Raw genomic sequence first — 18,456 nt, 5'->3', positions numbered from 1 at the left:
GGCACGGGGCGGACAGATACAGCTGTGTATCGTCCGCATACTGATGGTATTTTATCCCGTGCCGTCGAATGATCTCACCCAGCGGCTTCATGTAGATATTAAATAGGAGGGGGGACAGGACCGAACCCTGCGGCACCCCATAATTCAGGGGCCTAGGGGTCGATCTCTGTCCTCTGACCAACACCGACTGCGACCTGTCCGAGAGGTAGGAGAACCACCATAGAACGGTGCCTCCCACCCCCATCTCCCGCAGTCGTCGCAGAAGGATACCATGGTCGATGGTATCGAAGGCCGCTGAGAGGTCAAGGAGCACTAGGACGGAGGCATGACCCCCATCCCTGGCTCTCCAGAGATCATTAGTCAGTGCAACCAAGGTGGTTTCCGTGCTGTAGCCAGGCCTAAATCCCGACTGAAAGGGATCTAGATAATCGGTTTCCTCCAAGGACCGCCGGAGCTGAGAGGCCACCACTTTCTCAACAACCTTCCCCACAAAGGGGAGGTTGGAGACTGGACGATAGTTATTTAAAACGGCTGGATCCAAAGATGGCTTCTTCAGGAGGGGTCTCACCACCATCGACTTTAAAGCGGGGGAAAGAACCCCTCCTGAAGGGAGGCGATAACAACTGCCTGGATCCAGCCCCGTGTCACCTCCCTGCTGTTAGCAACCAGCCAGGAGGGGCACGGGTCCAGCACACATGTGGAGGCACTCACGGCTCCCATGGCCTTGTCCACTTCCTCAGGGGTAACAAGTTGAAAATCAATCCAGAGATGTCGCTCCAGATTCTCCCCTGGTGCCTCAGCTGGCTCTGCACAATTGGAGTCCAGGTCCGCCCGAAGCCGAGCAACTTTATCCGAGAGGAATTGGACGTATTCCTCAGCTCTACCTAGCAAAGGATCACTCGTATCCCTCCTATTCAGGAGGGAACGGGTTATCCTAAACAAGGTGGCTGGGCGCGACTCAGCGGAAGCTATCAGAGTGGCAATATGTGTTCTTTTTGACGTCCTAATTGCCCGAAGGTAAACTCTGATGCAAGATTTTAATAGTGCCCGGACTGACTCGGACTTACTGGATCTCCAGCGGTGCTCTAGGCGTCTCTTTTGGCACTTCATCTCCCAGAGTTCCTCAGTAAACCAAGGAGCCCTCCTGGATCCACTGCCTCGGATCGGCCGTAAAGGTGCAATCTGGTTGAGAGCCTCTGACGCTGCTGAGTTCCAAGCAGCAACCAGGGTCTCCGCCGGACTGCGGGCGAGGGTATCAGAAACAACACCAAGCGCCGTCTGAAAGCCCAAAGGGTCTATAAGGCGCCTGGGGTGGAACCACCTAATCGGTTCCTCCTCCCTACAGTGGGGGTTTGGCCTCCGAAAGTCAAGCCTCAGTAGGTCCGACCATGACAGGGGTAAGATCTCACTACCCCTCAAACCAAGATCACAACTCCACTGCTCCGAAAGGAATACGAGGTCGAGCATGTGACCCGCCGAGTGAATCGGGCCCCGGATTACTTGGGCCAAGCCCATGGCTGTCATGGAAGCCATGAACTCCTGCGCTCCATCAGAGTGCTCGCCGAGGAAGGCAAATTGAAGTCCCCCAGAACCATAAGCCTGGGGAACTCAATTGCCAGCTTGGCTACTGACTCGAGGAGCGAGGGGAGGGCTGTTGCAACGCTGTTGGGAGGCAGGTACGTTAACAACAAGCCCACTTGACCGCGAGGTCCAACTTCACCAGCAAGGACTCACACCCAACAAGCTCCGGAGCAGGGATCCTACGAGGAGCTAGACTCTCTCGGATAACAATAGCCACACCCCCACCCCTTCTCTGGGGTCGCGGCTGATGAAGCACCTGAAAACCCTCTGGGCACATCTCAGTGAGGGGAACTCCTCCCTCCGGGCCCAGCCAGGTTTCAGTAATACATGCCAGGTCTGCCCCCTCATCTAAAATTAGGTCCCGGACGAGGGGAGCCTTGTGAACTACAGACCTGACATTTAGCGACAGCAGCTTGACACCAGGGTCCTGATTACTCATGCCATCTGGCCTTGGAGTGGGACTAATAGGGCCGGAAGGAGGGATCTCTGTAACGTAGCGAACCCTCCTTCCCCGGTAATGGCTAGCCCTAAAGTCCCCGCCATATCTGCCCCTCCCTGTTAAGACCGTAATGTTCCGGCCCACTCCCGTGTCTGTGGTCCCTCCACCCACCCCCATAGCCCCCGCATTCCCCGGCAGGCCCTTCGAATCAATCATCCTGAGATTGGGAATGGCCCAGATCCCCCCAACACTTCTGCAGAGCACTCAGTGTGGGGGAACCCGGTTCCAATCCCAATCCTCACATACACACCCAAGCATTTGCTCACTCAAACCCCCACAAGAAATTTAAAAAGTTACAACAATATAATATGAACAAAGGGATTACATTAAGTTAAAAAGGTGGGATCATTCACTCACAGTCACACACATTCACACTACATACAGGAGAAATTGCGCAGATATTAAAAAGATGTTAAAGCTAGGCGAGTAGATCCTTACGTAGAAACGTAAGTACATGGAACGAGGCACAATAGGCCGGTCAAGGCCGGCAAGGTATAAGGGAGATAGAATAACCTCTTTCTCTGGTAGTCTAATATAAGAGGAGTAATAGTCCAGGTGGCTGAAATAAAGTTCCTGAGATGGTAATGGTAATTGCCAGTGATGGTCGTAATAGTGGTCATAGTCTGGGAACGAAGATATAAAACTAGGAGTCCAACAGGCCAGGTCCATAAAAAAGAACTGGGGGAGCCAGCTAACATAGGTAATAAAGGTGGAATACCGCAAATACCTCCAAGCGACCACAGTCCACAGCGTCATAGTAAAGAGGCTTAGATGGAATAAACAGGCACTCTCCCCGTTGGTAGTCCAGGGGTCGCAATAGGAGGTAATAAAGCTGTCAATGCTGGTAGTCCACAAGCCATGAAAGATGGTAATACTGGCAGCAGTTGGAGCCAAGATAACCAATCCAAAAGTCCTAGAAATATACTTGAGGGCAGTCAAATGGTTAAAGCCCAAGATGATAAGGGACCAATATTGATAGAGGGGACAGCGTTGGTGGAAGTGTTGATGGAGAAGGCAGCGTTGGTCGAGGGAATAGTGTTGTGTGGGGGGGGGGGGCTATAATGATGGAAAGAGCCACGATGGAAAAAGCCACGTTGATGTAGGGGGCAGCGTTGATAGCAAAAGCAGCGTTGGTGGAAGGAGCAGCGTTGTTTAAGGAGGCAGCGTCGTTGGAAGAACTGAGCCAAATATGAGGGGGGTGGAAATCCAGAGAAGGCTACGGCCACGGCAGGCTCAGCCAGCCGCCCGATTCGCCTGCTCTGGGTAGGAGTCCTGTTTGATCTCCTCCTTTCTAAAGGCTGGCAAGGCTGGCAGTAGTTGGCCAGCACAGTCCATATCACCTTAAGAGGCTCACCAAGTTCACCCCGCTGTAACAGCTGGAAGGGGAGGATTGAAAAACCCCGCAGACGCTCAAACCGCCGCAAAATGTTTTCAAACGCCTCCGTTTTCCTTACGGAGCCACCATTCTCACCGCTAAAGACGCCGGGACGCGCTGGAGTTTTTGATGTCCAAGGCTGGTCAAGGACGCCGGTTCCCTTCAAGTTTCGGTCCACACAGACCCCCTGAAGGTCGCTCATCCCGGAGGCCTCAGAAAGAGCGGAACGAAGTCAGTTCCTGGAATTCCCCAGCGCTTTTTCACCAGCTCATATTGGAGCGAAAAAGCTTAGTCGCCATTCCGTTCTCTTGCACATGCGCAAACATGGATTGACTATATACAAAACAAATACGGGACTAAGAAATTCCAGATAGCCTATGCTTAAGATCAGGAATGATTTAAACTGTTCAAAGTTAGTGTAGCAGGAAGAAGCTAAGATCAATGTAGAGATATTATTAACCTTTTTTTATTTCTTTTTTCTCAATATATTTTAGACTGTTTGTTAAAAATCTATACTGTGTACGGGCTCTGGGAAGTCGGGGGGGGGAAGGAGGTGGGGTATTGGGGGGGAGGGTGGGGGGAGGGGGGATATATACTATGTATTAGATTTCAATGTAATGCAACTTTACATATATACTGTTTCTCTTTAATTTCTCTGTAAAAATAGGACAAGTTGAGTACACTGACATATAGTAGAAATACACCAAGGGGAGGAGGAGTGGGATAGAAGAAATATGGATAGAGAGGGTGGGAGAGAGGATGGGAGGGAGGGTGAGAAGGAAGGGAGGGAGTGGATTGGGAGAGTAAGGCAACTAATTTCAATGTTTCTTAAACTACTTGGATAGTAGTTGAAGAAACATTTCTAATAGGAATACTTATAAAATATAAGTATCAAGCACTTTCTTTAAATAAAGCACAGCTGGTCATGCAAAGACTATCCCACATGTTCTTCAAACCTGAACTAATGCACACACCTTTGTTGCTTCCAGTTTTTTGAGACAATCTTTATTTTTCCATTTCCCTTACCTTGCTCAAGTCAGACTGAGCCTCCCTCAGCTTCCGCTTATATCTCAACACCTCCCCTTTTAACTGGTGATTATGATTTTGGAGACTGCTGATGAGGTGGCGCATCTCTCGATTGATGGGGCCTACAACACACACACATATGACAGATGTATTACATCAATTTCTCCTCAATTTTGCCATTAATAACCCTTCCTCAAATAGACTCATTTCTAGACTAATTGTAACCAATGAAGATTTATATTAGGGACACAACCTAATACAAGCCTCCAAAACAAATGAAATGCTACCTGTCAATGACAAAAAGACCCTCCTTTTGACCTCTGATCATTTGCAGTTATTGAAATGCTGCACACAAAGACAGTGTCATGTTCATATTAATCACAAGTACCAGCCATCCTTCAAAATGGTGCTTATAAAGGGCTTTACCTCCTATGATTCTAGCAATCCAATTACAAAAGAACCTATGGTGGAATAAAAAAAATATTGCAAGAACGCACAGAAAGTGCCCTTTAAAAAACCCATGCTAATGGATCAAAAATAATGTACTATAGAAGTAGAATCCTCATGACTCACATCCCACCCATCCATTAGATTTGTGTGACATCATACTTCAGGCTTACTTAAAAGATCATATACATCTTAAAACCAATGGCCCTTTAATGTTCAATCATGACAAGCTATGTCATTGGTGAAGTTATGCAGTATTAAAAAGAGTATTTGTGCAGGTTTTATAAAATCAACAAAGTAGGATTATTATGAAAGACCTGGTATGAAGTACCTGCTTGTTCGTTAGCTGCAAGAGTCTGTTCAAATTCAATCCGCAACATCTCATATTCCTTGCGAACCTGGGCAAGAGTGTCTTCCAGCTGAATAACCTCTGTTCGTAATTTCTTGTGTAAACTGACTTCATCCCGCTGGCAAGGCAAAACAATGGTTATTGCATTAATGCTGCCATGATGACGAAAGGCTGTAGATACACTTTCTAGAACCATAATGGGAATTCCGATAACAGAAATTATGCAGTTTACTTGAAACACAACTAAAATGTGTTATCATCTATTTCTGTCTGCACTTTTTTTTTAATTCTAAACCCTTTCTGAGGGATTTTGGCCAGAATAGTTGCTATTCTACTTGCTATTTATCTACTGGTAGCTTTGGTCTTTGCAACCTTCACCTGATTATCCTGATGTTGACACACAGGCTTTAACGTGTGTGTTGCAAAAACATTTTCACCCTGCAATGTCCCAGGCCAGCAAGAACCACATATCACATAGCTGGTCCTAGAAGGAGTTACTGTCCAAAGCATTTGGAATGAGCAAAGCTGTAAAATATATAATACTCACTTTCTTATATTTTCAGGACAAAGTAAGAGACACAAAGGGAGAAAGCCATTACCTCAATCAGTTCCACCTGGCGCTGGTGAGTATTTCGGGTACCATGTAGCAGAGTGCGGGCTTCATCCAGCTGTGATTTTAACTGGAGACTCTCATTATATAATACAGAGAACTGGGACTGCATGCAACGGTATTCTGGAGTTTCCTTCACTACCTCTTCTACTGCCTGCCTTAGATCCACCTGGTTGGGCCCATGAAAGAGAAGTGGTTCATATATATTTGATAGAAATAAAGGCAATAAAAATGCAATCCAAAAAAATACATGAAGAAAGCAACTGTCACCAATCTGAGAGTTATGTTTAGGTATTACCCTTTCATTCATAACAACAAAGATAATCCTTGGAACCAAATTCTTTCCAAGGTGGTTAATAAAATAAAATTGCTATCAAGCTTTTACATAAAATCCCATATGGCCATTTAAAAAGAGAACAATACATGAAATCTGGCAATATAATCTGAAGCTACTCGTTAATTGTTGAATTAAAGAATATACATGTAGTAAACATTTATGTAGCGCTCTGATTAAATATAATCAACAGCCTGCATATTTTATAGCATACTTTATATGTGGCATAATAAAATAAGAGGATGCAACATGATTTCCAATCTTTATTAGAGTATCTTGAAAGCAAAATAAAGAGAGAAGCTAAAAGAACAGCAGGACAACTTCTTAAATTGAAGTTATCCCATCAGAGATTTGCATTCAATTCATACCATGGGATGTATCACTGGATATTTAGATGTACTCTGGTCAATATGAAGAATGGCAGCTTTAGTTTTGTTTCTTCAACTGATCATTGCATACAAACAAAATATGCTGGGACCCAGTTATTTATCAGTTTGATGACATTGCTGAAACCGTGACACCCCAAAGACACACCAGTGTACTTTCCCCAAGAGCAACAAGTTTTCAACACTGCCATTTCCACCTGCAATATGCTCCGAATGCTTGATTTTTACAGAGACCTGACTTTATTTTATATCATATGAGTGATGTCACCAATTAAATGTTACAATTATAAAACAAGGCTAAAGCTTCAAGAAGTTTTTAACTGATCAAAAATCAATGTTATTCTAACTGTATATTCCTTGCAATAAAATATGTATCACAACATGTCCCTAATTTCAAGAGACATTCAAGAGACAAGAGTTCTTTAAGGCAATGGAATGACTTTTCCCAAGTAAAATCAAAACACACAACATATCTAGGATATCATATATACAACTTTGCTCATGTATATTTGGGGCATACTGTAAAAAGAACTATGTAGATGGACACTATTAGAAGATGGACAATTCAACAGCAATCTAGTTAAAGCTAAGCAAATCTGGGGAGTTTTCAGAGACTAGATGGAAGAGTGCTTCAAACCTTAACTACCTGGCTTTCAGCTGTATGAGGAAAATATATATTAAACAATGTATGTAATAATCTTGTTTCTAGTTTGGAATAAATATTAGAATAATATTTAAGATAATATAGACAAAGTATGTTACTAATATTTCCAGCTTACTTTATTAGTCCAGAGGGGGGCAGCATTGCATCAGACAAATCTGCTTCCTAATTACTGGTATACCAGTTACAATGAAGCTAATGTATTAAAATCAACACATCATATAGAGAATGTGGAGTTATACACTCTTACAATACTTTTTTAAAAGGAAAAAAAGAAAGTAATGATGAATTAAGACAATATATCAAAGCAGTTTTTATCTGCCGAATTCTGCCCATACCATAGACCTGGAGAGGTTGCAATTTATATCAGTTTGAAGCAATGGTGGGTTGCCATTTTTTTACTACAGGTTTGGGTGCGCTCCCGTGCACATGACATTTCTGCACATGCATAGAAGCGTCCGGGCAGGTGGCTGGAGCCTCCCACCACTGCTACTACTGTTCGGCCGATCTGGGCCGAACTGGGAACAACCCACCTCTGGTTTGAAGGGTCAATAATATACGGTTTGGTATGTTGAGGGCTCTTCTCCAGTAAAGGAGTTCAAGACTTTTAAGAGATTAAATGGATGTCTTAACCATCTGCTAGACTTAAGACTTTATAAAATTTACTAAAGCTTCCTAAAATGTTTAAAAAGGACCAATAAATTCTTAGATATGAGAAGATTTCAGGCATCACAAAAGTGATGCCAGCAGGCTGCAATTCAGTATGGATGCAAGTTTTGCATCTCTGTCCTTTAGAACATGCACATTTTGACAAATAGCGAGCTCCAGGCTAGGTAGGAAACTGCTTATTTTATTCCGACCTTGGGCTCTTGTAGTCAACTAAGAACTTAATCATCCTGATCCTTTTGGATCCACTTGGAACAATTCATCATTCACACTTTTCCTCTTGAAACCTGGCAGGCCCCTACCCTTTTGACTTTCCAGTAAACACTTAAGAACTTATTTTCCCCCAAAGTATTGTTATGGACTGCACTGAGGATGTTTGGTTGCAAATCATGTTTTTCTGTTCTTGGTTTTATTGTTTCCTGTTTTACTGCTCATATTCCTGGTTTGTGAATCCCCCAGAAATTGGTTTTAAGATGGGTAACTATACAAATGTCATTAATAAATACACAAATTCATTATACAAATGCAATGATCTGCCCTTTATGGGAGCTGTTGTGGTTAGAAAGAGCTACCTTTGGCTCCAAGAGATATTCCCGTGGGCCAAAGTCTCTTCTTGGAAAGAGAGCAGTTTTCAGTTCCTGGATTGGTCCGTCTCACCCACATATCCAGACTGACTACTATTGTCTTGATGAATAAGCAGCAGACTGTAAAGATTTGGGGTTAGGAAGCTAACCAAAACTAATGGTCTTCCTGACTTAAACATCTGATAGTATCCTCCAAATACTGCAGAGATTTCATATCTTCATACATTCCTTCATCCATTCAGAAGACACACCTGGGAAAACTGGTCCATTCAATAACACAAAGATAGGAACTATTGACTGTTAATTCTGACTCTTAGATGGACTCCAAAATTAAAGCCTTGCAGATGTGAGAGTGAACTACACTTTCAAATTTAACAGAGTTTCCAGACTTTTGGGAAACGCATGCCCTATTCATACCTTTAGCTTGTCATTCTGAGTTATCACCTCCTCAAGATCCTGACGCAATTTTTCTAATTCACTCAAACGGTTTTGGGCCAGTTCCTTGTTTTCCTCAAGTTCTGCATTCATCTCCTCAAACTGCAAAATGGAAAAACACCAGGACCATAAATGTGTAACATCCTGTGCTTTGTGCTCTCACTCTCTGATCCCCCCACTACCTCTATGCCGCTGAACCTTAAAAGTTACCTTTCGAGAGTTGATTGTGATTGTACCTCCATAGAGACTGCTACCTGCTCCATATACCTTGTATCCTTTTGAGTTTACCTGTAACATTTACAATTTTTTAAAAAAAACACAAATATATTAAGATTATCTTTGGAAACATTTAACAGCTGTTATTACGAAGGAACTGTTCATAAAAATGCAAATTGTACGAAATGAAAACTTATCCAATTGGAGTTATGGACTGATCCTCGTTGCCATCATTAAATAGAAAATGATAATGTATTTGGTCTCCCCAGCTTTTTTGAAAACATTGTTTTAAGATTTCCCTCTGCATATATAAAGGTTAAAAAGCTTTTTGGTTGTTTTTCTGTATGTGCATTTTAACTTTTGAAACTAAATTATCAATAGCAATAATTTTGTCCCTCATGGAGATGTATATAGATAATGCAAAAAATGGATTAGAGAAATATTTAGCCATGGTTTATAAAGAAAACAACACTAAATTAAAGACTTTATTCTGATTCAAAACAATTTCAAATGAGGTGTGAAAGCAAGCCAAATTCTAAAATTTTATTTTATTCAATTTTATTTTATTTTATTAATGCACTGCTTTTAGAATAGCATATTTATTTATTATAATAATACAATTTTGTTTCTTTCAGGGAAAGGCAGGAAGCTATTCACAGCACTACCACAAGCTATTGGAAATCTTTTCATAATAAATGAGCAGCCTTCAACAGTTGTCCAAAAGGTAGTTTCTACTGTCTTTCAAGAACAATTTTCCAAGAGGAAATTTAAATAAGGAAGCTTTTTTTTCTGAAAAGAGGCTTCCACCAATTTTATACATTTGGTTTCCGGTTCTCTTTAAAAAAAAACAAAAAAACTGCTATTCTTTACAATCATTGTACAACTACAGAGATCTTCACTGAAATGCAAAATGCCTATCTAAGAAGATAGGAAATTCCAAATTGATGATCACATTTTCACATTAACCAAGAAATATGATATGTTTCTATTTTTTAATCTGGGACTGCTACTTACTCTTTCTAGAACATCTGCCAGGTGCCTGTTCAACCGCTGTTCTCGTTTGCGGATTTTGTCCGTATCCCACTGCAAGTCTTCAATTGTAGTTTCTAGCACAGATACACGAGACTCTGCTGTCTCTACTTTCCCTTGTAATTTGGAAAACTGAGGCAAAGAAATTAGAAGGGAGGGAAGTTAAATGAGATTCCTGTATTTATTCTTGAGAGCGACTATTCAGTTTTGACATTCTGCGTGTTACACAAAAATCTTAAATTTTACTTCTACCTTCACCAAGGATGTCATTGCCACATGCGTGCAAATAAAGTAATTTCCAGGAGCTAATGAAACCTCCCTCCCTGCTCCTCCCTTTCACTGCACTCACACCCTATCTCATTCAGGATGTCACTACAAAGTCCACAACTTATACGCTATATGCATCCTATGAATGACTTGTTTCTGTGCCACAATGTTGAACCATAACTCTAAAGGCACCTTTACAACATTAGAATCATTTCAGTTTTAAAATGTCACACTTACAGAATGCCTCTTTTGAAGCCAATGTTCAAGCTTACTAATAATTATGGGATTGTTCTCATACAACAGAACAATGAATTAAATACAGGCATATTTAAAACGGAGAAGGCAAGTTTTCTCATTTATTAATTTTCTGTTTAAGAAATGTATGACGTGCTTCTCCTCTACAAAAGAAGGCATTGCTTTGACAGACTCACAATTTTTAAAGTGAATATTTAAAAAATATTTAAAACACATTTATAACTGAAAGCAAGACACAAAGGGAAAACTGTAACCTAACTTAATTGTTAGTGAGTAGGACTAACAGCATCAGAATAAAATGTTCATTAAAACTGTTGATTCTTGGAAATGCTGGTTCCAAGAATCAACATCTTGAACATCATTGAGAAACAAAGAAGCTGCCAGTGCAGTTCAGAGAACAAATGATAGTGAACAAAGCACTCTGCAGAGAGCAATATAGCATTGCTTTCATTTCTAAATACTGTCCAGAAGCTTCCCCCTATTCTCCATTCAAGGCACGAAATGAAGGTGGCAAGAATCTCTTTTTCTTAGCCAGAGTAGCTATAGTCTCTGCCCTCCAAGAACAGAACTACCTAAGGGTACAGAACTACCTAAGGCTGTGGTTTTTTTTCCAGAGAATGCAACCCTAACCACAATATATTGCACATCAGTCCAAAACTAGCTTGATGGTTAATTCACCTCCATATATTACAGGTAGTCCTCGAGTTATAAATACAATGGAGCCCAAACTTTTTGTAGCTAAGTGAAATATCTATTAAGTGAGTTTGTCCCATTTTACGGCTTTTCTTGCCACAGTTGTTAAGTGAATCATTGCATCTCTTAAATTAGTAACATGGTTGTTAAGTGAATCTGGATTGCCTATTGACTTTGCTTGTCCGAAGGTCACAAAAGTGATCACATGACCCCAGGAAACTGCAACCGTCATAAATATGAACCATTTGCCAAGCACTGAATTTTGATCATAGGGATGCTCAACTGTCATAAGTGTGAAAACCATTGTTTTCAATGCAGTTATAACTTTGAATGGTCACTGAATAGACTGTTGTAAGTTAAGGACTACCTGAACTGCATCCATATTCTCCATCTAGGACCCATGAATTTCAACAAAGCCTACAGCAATCATTGGGGAGCAATATGTGTGAAGCCTGACTCTCTGAGTAGCTGAGATTGTCAATTATTTGAAAATAAGTTGAGAAGTATATTAAGAACCAAAGAGGATGGTGAAACTATAACTTGGTAGAGATGAGAAGCCATAATCTTATGGCTCATGCTCCTAGCAGAAAAATTATGAGGACACTGCTGCTGCTGTCCCAGTAATATCTGAATAAACAGAATGTTTGAGTGCAGCCATCTGTACCCACTTCTAGTAACCTCAAAAAGCCAATTCCTACCTCCAATCAATATATAAGAAGCAGTGTATTTATTTAACTTGGGGTATTGGTGAATTCTAAAGTCTCTGAGTTTTAGACTAAAAATAAATTTAAAATTAACAAATATTTGCACTTCTCATGATAGCTAATGAATAAGACCAGTTGCACCAATAGGATTTGTAACACTGAACTGCACTCAATGTTGTTTCAGCTTTACTAGTGATGTGATACACATAAATGTATACTATTACCTAATAACTGGCTGGCACTATGAGAGCTCTGCTTCGTCCCCCGCCCCCTTTTCTTCTTCACAATCTACTTTTAGGTTCCACAGTTGAGTTTCCCCCTTCATTGAACATCAACAACCTATTCTTCTTCTAGACACCTCAAAATTTTGCACTGTGTAGGTTATAAGGCCTAGCAAATAATGTATATGTAAGATTCAGCAGCTTCTTAATTAACATCCTTCTCCTTTATGTCTTTTCCTCTGCTTCCCAAAATTAAAATCCTAGCCCCATCACTTTTGCTACATGGCTTCGTAGAATCTTTCCTTGTACCTCCTGAGACATAGAGCGATGTTTCTCCTGAAGCAAATCAGCCAATTCCTGCAGCCTTCTGTTCTCATTTGCTAGAAAGGAATTCAGCTCTTGAACAGCTTCTTCCATTAGGGATACATCTGAAGATGAGCGGTGGGAAATGAACATTATCATATTGAAGCTATCAAGCCAATAAATATTTTCTTTAAAAAATAGAAATAAACAAGACACGATAATTATTATATTTTTTATAGGATGATGGGAACAATTCTAAATAATCTTACAATTTTAAAGTATTGTTTCAAAAACCAGGATAACTAATAAGGTATCTGCATTCTTCACAGTTTTTATTGTTAAAATTTGAAAACAAGTGTGTAAAAATACATCTAATGAAGCAATGTATAGCAATAGAGCCGTGGTGGCGCAGAGGTTAGAATGCAGTATTACAGGCTTGCTACTGCCTGCTGCCAGCAGTTTGGTAGTTTGATTTTCATCAGATGAAGGTTGACTCAACCTTCCAAGGTTATTAAAGTTAGGACCCAGATTGTTGGGGGCAATATGCTGATTCTATAAACTGCTTAGAGAGGCTGTAAAGCACTGTGAAGCCGTATATAAGCCTAAGTACTATTGTTAGTGCTAATAGCTCTTGGATTTATATACTACTTCATAACAGTTACAGCCCCTCCCTAAGCTATTTACAGAGTCAGTATACGGCCCCAACAACCTCAGTTCTCATTTTACTGACCTCGGAAGAATGGAAGACTAAGTCAATCTTGAACCGATCAGGATCAAACAGCTGGCAGTTGGCAGAATTAGCCTGCAATACTGCATTCTAACCATTGTGCCACAATGGCTCTGTAATGTATATTTTGATTCTATACTACATCAGAAGACTTTAAGATTTTACTTTCCTACAACATTTTATTGTTTTTTCTTTTTGTTTATTTCTTTTCAGTTTTACAGATATTTCTAAATATGTTTATAATGATACAAATAACATTGTAGCGAACTCCCTATTACACAGAACTAAAGTACAATAAAGAAATCAAACATAAAATGAAGTAACTACAAATTATAAAATATATAAATAATCATTGTGGATTCAAACCTCACGCAGCAAAAGTGTACCATGAACAAGTTGAAATATTAATGATGTTTGGTACTATCTACATAAAGAAACCAAAATGAAGGTTTTTCACGGATTTTATTAGGAGTTCAACTAAATCAGAAAACAAATGTAATTTAGCAATAGAAAGATGGACCGAATTTAAAAAGCAAATGAACCAAATAATACCATATGTGTGATAAAAAAAACATTACAAAGATGCCTTTTGAGGAGCTACAGTGTAGCCTGGATTATATACCAGGTTAACCTGCAAGTAGTTTGGACCTAAGCATGTGAGAATAGACACATCATTTAACTTGGAAGTCATGGTAAATCATCAGAACCTGTTCTTTCAATTTTCGACTCCAACAAGATACTGCACTCAAGAATATCAAAACACATTGTTGGATTGATAATCTTCAGACAATATGGGCAATAGCCAGGAGCAATTGGAATTGGAAATCTAGTAATATGAGAAGAGTCAAAAAGTGTCTTTAATATAGTTTATCAAGTTCAAAATTCATTTTATCTGATAATTCCAGTTTACTACAAGGTGCAGTCTGCCCTATTGTGGGACCTCTCTTGATGTGAAGTTGCAATTCCAGCCAAATATCTATTTTTAGCATAATTTCAAAAGAACCAACTGCTATAAATCATTATTCATTTGTCAAATTGGCAGCAAAGTCAATGGATTAGCAACAGATTAGCCCTGAATTATTCCTTGAAAGGTTATCTAAGTACAAATGTTTTGAAAATGCAGTATGGTATATCCATAAATTCTGGAAAATGTCATACCTCCACTATTCAGTTTCTGAGACAGCACATCCACGCTCTCCTGAAGTTTATCACACATTGTCACAATCTGTGTGACTGCACGGCGGGAAGACTCAAAACGTTCCTGTAGTTGGGATTCCATTTCTTCACTAGTGCTACTAGCCAGTGTAGCCAGAAAGGAGAATGCAGGTTCAAATATTTCTCCTAAATTATAATAGTGCAAGAAAACAATTATAACTAGATGTAATCTGGATCCAAAAAATAAATTATTTCATACTACCATGAGATCATAAGCATATGTAAAACATCTACCATCCTGTAGCAGATACTTCACCTCGATCCCTCTCATCTTTACGCTCTTGGTTGCTGTCTGAATCGGGTTCTGGTTCTGGTACCACCAACGCTTTTCGCTCTGACAGAAGGTCCCCAAGGCCTTGATCCAAGTCATAGCGTTTCAAAATGATGCGAATGTTCTCATCAAACTGAAAAGAGGACATGTTTCATTGATAACAAAGTTTGCCAAGCATAATTAAAGGGATGGGACCATTAGGAGAAAAATGCAGCAGACCTGACTCCAGTAGCGGTTGACAATCAGTAGTGAAGCATCATCTGTGGCTTGACGCTTTTCCAGTTTCTCTATATGCTCTCGCAGCTCATCTTCAATAGCTTGCCGTTGGTCCAGCATCTCTGCCAGTTTTCGGTTCTTAGTCTGAAGTGTGCGAATGTCCAGTTCTTCCTGAAATACAGCCAACATAGTATAGTGGTAATAATGTTGATCTAGGTTTGGGAAGAATAACTATTCATTTCAATGTATGTCTGAAGTAGTAAGTCAGCAGTAAGCAACCTGATGGTCTCCACATTTTTTGGACCAAAGTATCCACAATTCTTTGCTACTGAATTCCAAAATATATAGAGAACGCTAGGTATCTACATATCAAAATCTGATTCATAACATTTCACGCTATAGGAAATGGGTTATCACACAAAGTTTCTCAAATATCCCCCTTCCTATAAAAATTCATAGACAAAAGTAGTATGAAAGGGAAAAGGAATGAGGAAGGACTCACAATTAATCACCCACATCCTATCCTAGAAACAAGTTTATCACTTCCATGACAGTGATACCCAAGTCCACACAGCTTTGTGATAGAACCCATCCCAGAGGCTGTGGGAGTCCAGAAGAGCATAATAATCAAAATAATATTGCATTCCACAGAAAGAGTAAAACCCAACAGGAGATACAAACCGTTGAGGAAATGCCACCAAGCTTAATAGTCTCCACAGTGGTCTCAGAGTCCTCAACTCCTGCCTTCTTCTCTGGAGGAGCTGATGGGCTTGTCTCTGCAGCCACTCGTTTGTTCCCAATCCCAGACATAACTACAAACTGGAGGTTCCCACTTCTCCAATTATTCTTTCTGAAAGAATGAGAATGAACATTGCAAATATCTGAATTTTAACTTTTCTCATTTGTCTTACTGAGACATATTTCCAATAATGAGGGGGGGGGGGACTAAACAAGACAACAAATTGTATTTGAACCAAAATGCTTGCAAATCCCCTCTCCTGTATTAAAATTTTTGCACTCAAGGCCTCATTAGTTTTAAACAAAGAAAAAAACATTCTTCATCTTAGAATCCACAAAATGGTATCAAAATGCTTGTTTAATTTGCTATTTACTGCTTTTTTTCCCATTTGAGATCTGCTGACAATTCAGAACATTTACATTTGATTTAATTATTTTGAAGCAAACAGGGATTTGAACTGCATCTGGTTATGGAGTCTTTAATGGTCTCTGAGCTTGGTTGTTAGCTTGCCGATGTTTCATTGCCCTACTAGACTCCCACCAAAAACTGGCAAAGCAAGCTAAAGTATATAAACAGAAAGCAAACACCACACTTACTGGTACTGATGAAGTTACCTAGTTGGCTAATGAAACATCTGTATGCAAACAACCAAGCTCGAGCACCAAGGGCTCCATACTTCAATCCTGAGCTACAGATATTCTACAGATAGTCCTTGACTTATGACAATTGAGCCCAAAAATTATGTTGCTAAGTAAGAAATTTGTTGAGTGAACTTTGTCCCGTTTTATTACTTTTCTTGTCAAATTTGTTAACTGAATCACTGCAGTTGTTAAATTGGTGACATGATTGTTTTCACGCTGACTGTCAGAAGGTTGCAAAAGGTGACCTGCAAGCATCATAAATGTGAGTCAGTTGTCAAGCATCCAAATATAAACCATGTGACCATGGGGATGCTGCCATTGGTCGTAAGACTGAAACATGTTCATAAGTCACTTTTTTCAGTGCTGCTTTAACTTCAAACGGTCACTAAGTGAACTATTGTTAAGTCGAGGACTACCTGCATTGTCATCTAGCTTTCCGTAAGCTGGACATCACAAAAATAAAGACAGTAAGAAGATGGGGGAAGAGTTAACAAATAAAACATGACAGGCTAAGAAATAAAGTAGTATCCCACCCCTGGATCAAAACTGTGTTCCTTAGCCTGTCATAGGTTTCGTTTGGTAACTCTGTCCCACTTTCTTGCCGCCTTTGCATTCTTACTGTTCTGTTTACTGAAAACTTAAGATAACAATAGAATATCCGGAGTTCAGGATTGAACTATGGAGTTCTTGGTCCTCTCTGTGATCGGTTGTTTGCGGGATCAAAAGGTATCCACCAACAAGGAGGCATATGCCCTGGGGAGCAAAAAAACAAGAAGCGATAAAACATACTGAGAAAATAATAACAACAGGTGCTCCACTGTCTTCTAAATGCTGCTTGAGGCGGATAAAAAACTTTGCTCGTGCTCAGGAGAACTCTTAAACGAGAGACACCTACAATGTCCGAAGCTGTCAACAGCCGCCCAGGGCAGCACACGGTTTACCGCTCGCTGGGTCTGCAGTCCAACGTTCTCGGTTCTTCCACCACCACCACCACCCCCACATTCCTCGCCCCAGCACCCGCAGCCACAGAAAGAGGCCGCTCGGTTTACGACAGCACTGAATTCCGCCTCTTCAACCCCACCTCCTCTCCCCAGGCGTCGTCCCAGGAGATAAAGAGGGCGACACCCACCCCACAAAAAAGCGGAAGGCCTCCCCGACCGCCGATAGTCCCTGCCTCTTCACTTGCTCACCAACCCCACAGAGCCTGCGGCCTACAACGATTGCCACAGGAAACCGTACGCCGACGATAAATGCCAAGCAACCAATCCGGCCTCGCTTCTTTCCCTCCTTCAGAACGGCCTCTTTTGCCCTGACGTAAAATGGCCGCCGCACCATAGCTTCACAATTGTTAGAGGGAGCGAAGAGAGCTAAGGTGCTGAGATTCCGGGTTCAGTTTTCATGAACTTCTCTTTCCTTTTATTTATTACATTTACACGCCGCCCGTCTTCTCCCCCCAACCATCTCTCTCTCTACCAAGCGGTTCTAAACGGCTCAGAATGCCATATTCCGCCAGTCGGAACCTCTTGTTCTTTAAAGAACGGAGCGCAAGGTTTTTGGAAACGGCCATTTCAGGTATCTCAACGGCTGCAGTAGGGATTATTTAGCTCGCCGGCTTCCTGCTGCCACCGAAAGGCCGTTTTCTGTGAGGATTTACTATTATTATTATTAATTAAAGAAGTTTTGGGAAAAGTTAACACACATGCTGTTTAAATGAAAAAAAGAAAGTCGAGGTCCTGGGGAGCTCGGTTGGTCGAGCTCTGTGGCGCTGTGACGACCATTCCCCCTTCGCGGTGCTTTTCGAAACTACAATTCCCAGCACCCCTCGAGGTCCGACTCCTAAGAGTTACGTTATCCACGGAACACTCCCCCTGGGGTTTTGGTTCCGCAGCCAATCGGCTTCTTTCTGTCAAAACTTGTGGCGGCGCCTCAGAGGGGTTCCGCCCCCCCCCCTTTTTGTTTACGGTTGCTGAGCTACGGTTAGTAACTTCCGTTCCTTATATATCCGC

The 18,456-nt window shown here is 41.2% G+C and overlaps 1 protein-coding gene across 3 annotated transcripts in view; it reads right to left on the bottom strand.

The window, feature by feature from the left end:
- The window catches only part of RNF20 (ring finger protein 20), a 35,519-nt gene extending 17,836 nt beyond the window's left edge, over positions 1-17,683 (bottom strand). The window contains exons 1-12 of one of the 3 annotated variants that reach the window (XM_014056636.2): positions 17,580-17,683; positions 15,752-15,920; positions 15,074-15,241; positions 14,840-14,987; positions 14,527-14,709; positions 12,648-12,766; positions 10,184-10,330; positions 9,164-9,241; positions 8,936-9,055; positions 5,877-6,056; positions 5,260-5,395; positions 4,482-4,603 (exon numbers count right to left, since the gene is read on the bottom strand). In XM_014056636.2, coding sequence (XP_013912111.2) covers positions 4,482-4,603; positions 5,260-5,395; positions 5,877-6,056; positions 8,936-9,055; positions 9,164-9,241; positions 10,184-10,330; positions 12,648-12,766; positions 14,527-14,709; positions 14,840-14,987; positions 15,074-15,241; positions 15,752-15,880 — 1,530 coding nt within the window. In that variant the 5' untranslated portion in view covers positions 15,881-15,920; positions 17,580-17,683. Of the gene's footprint in view, positions 1-4,481; positions 4,604-5,259; positions 5,396-5,876; positions 6,057-8,935; positions 9,056-9,163; positions 9,242-10,183; positions 10,331-12,647; positions 12,767-14,526; positions 14,710-14,839; positions 14,988-15,073; positions 15,242-15,751; positions 15,921-17,239; positions 17,505-17,579 lie in introns of those variants that run through there. The other 2 variants (XM_014056635.2, XM_014056634.2) reach the window with 2 other exon arrangements.
- Between the last annotated feature and the right edge of the window lie 773 nt (positions 17,684-18,456).

The sequence above is a fragment of the Thamnophis sirtalis genome, unplaced genomic scaffold, assembly GCF_051295495.1.
Source record: "Thamnophis sirtalis isolate CommonGarterSnake01/CBP01778 unplaced genomic scaffold, rThaSir2_p1.2 scaffold_5, whole genome shotgun sequence".
NCBI lineage: Eukaryota > Metazoa > Chordata > Lepidosauria > Squamata > Natricidae > Thamnophis > Thamnophis sirtalis.
Note: the sequence above shows the minus strand (reverse complement) of the source record. Positions and strands in the feature narration are given on the sequence as shown.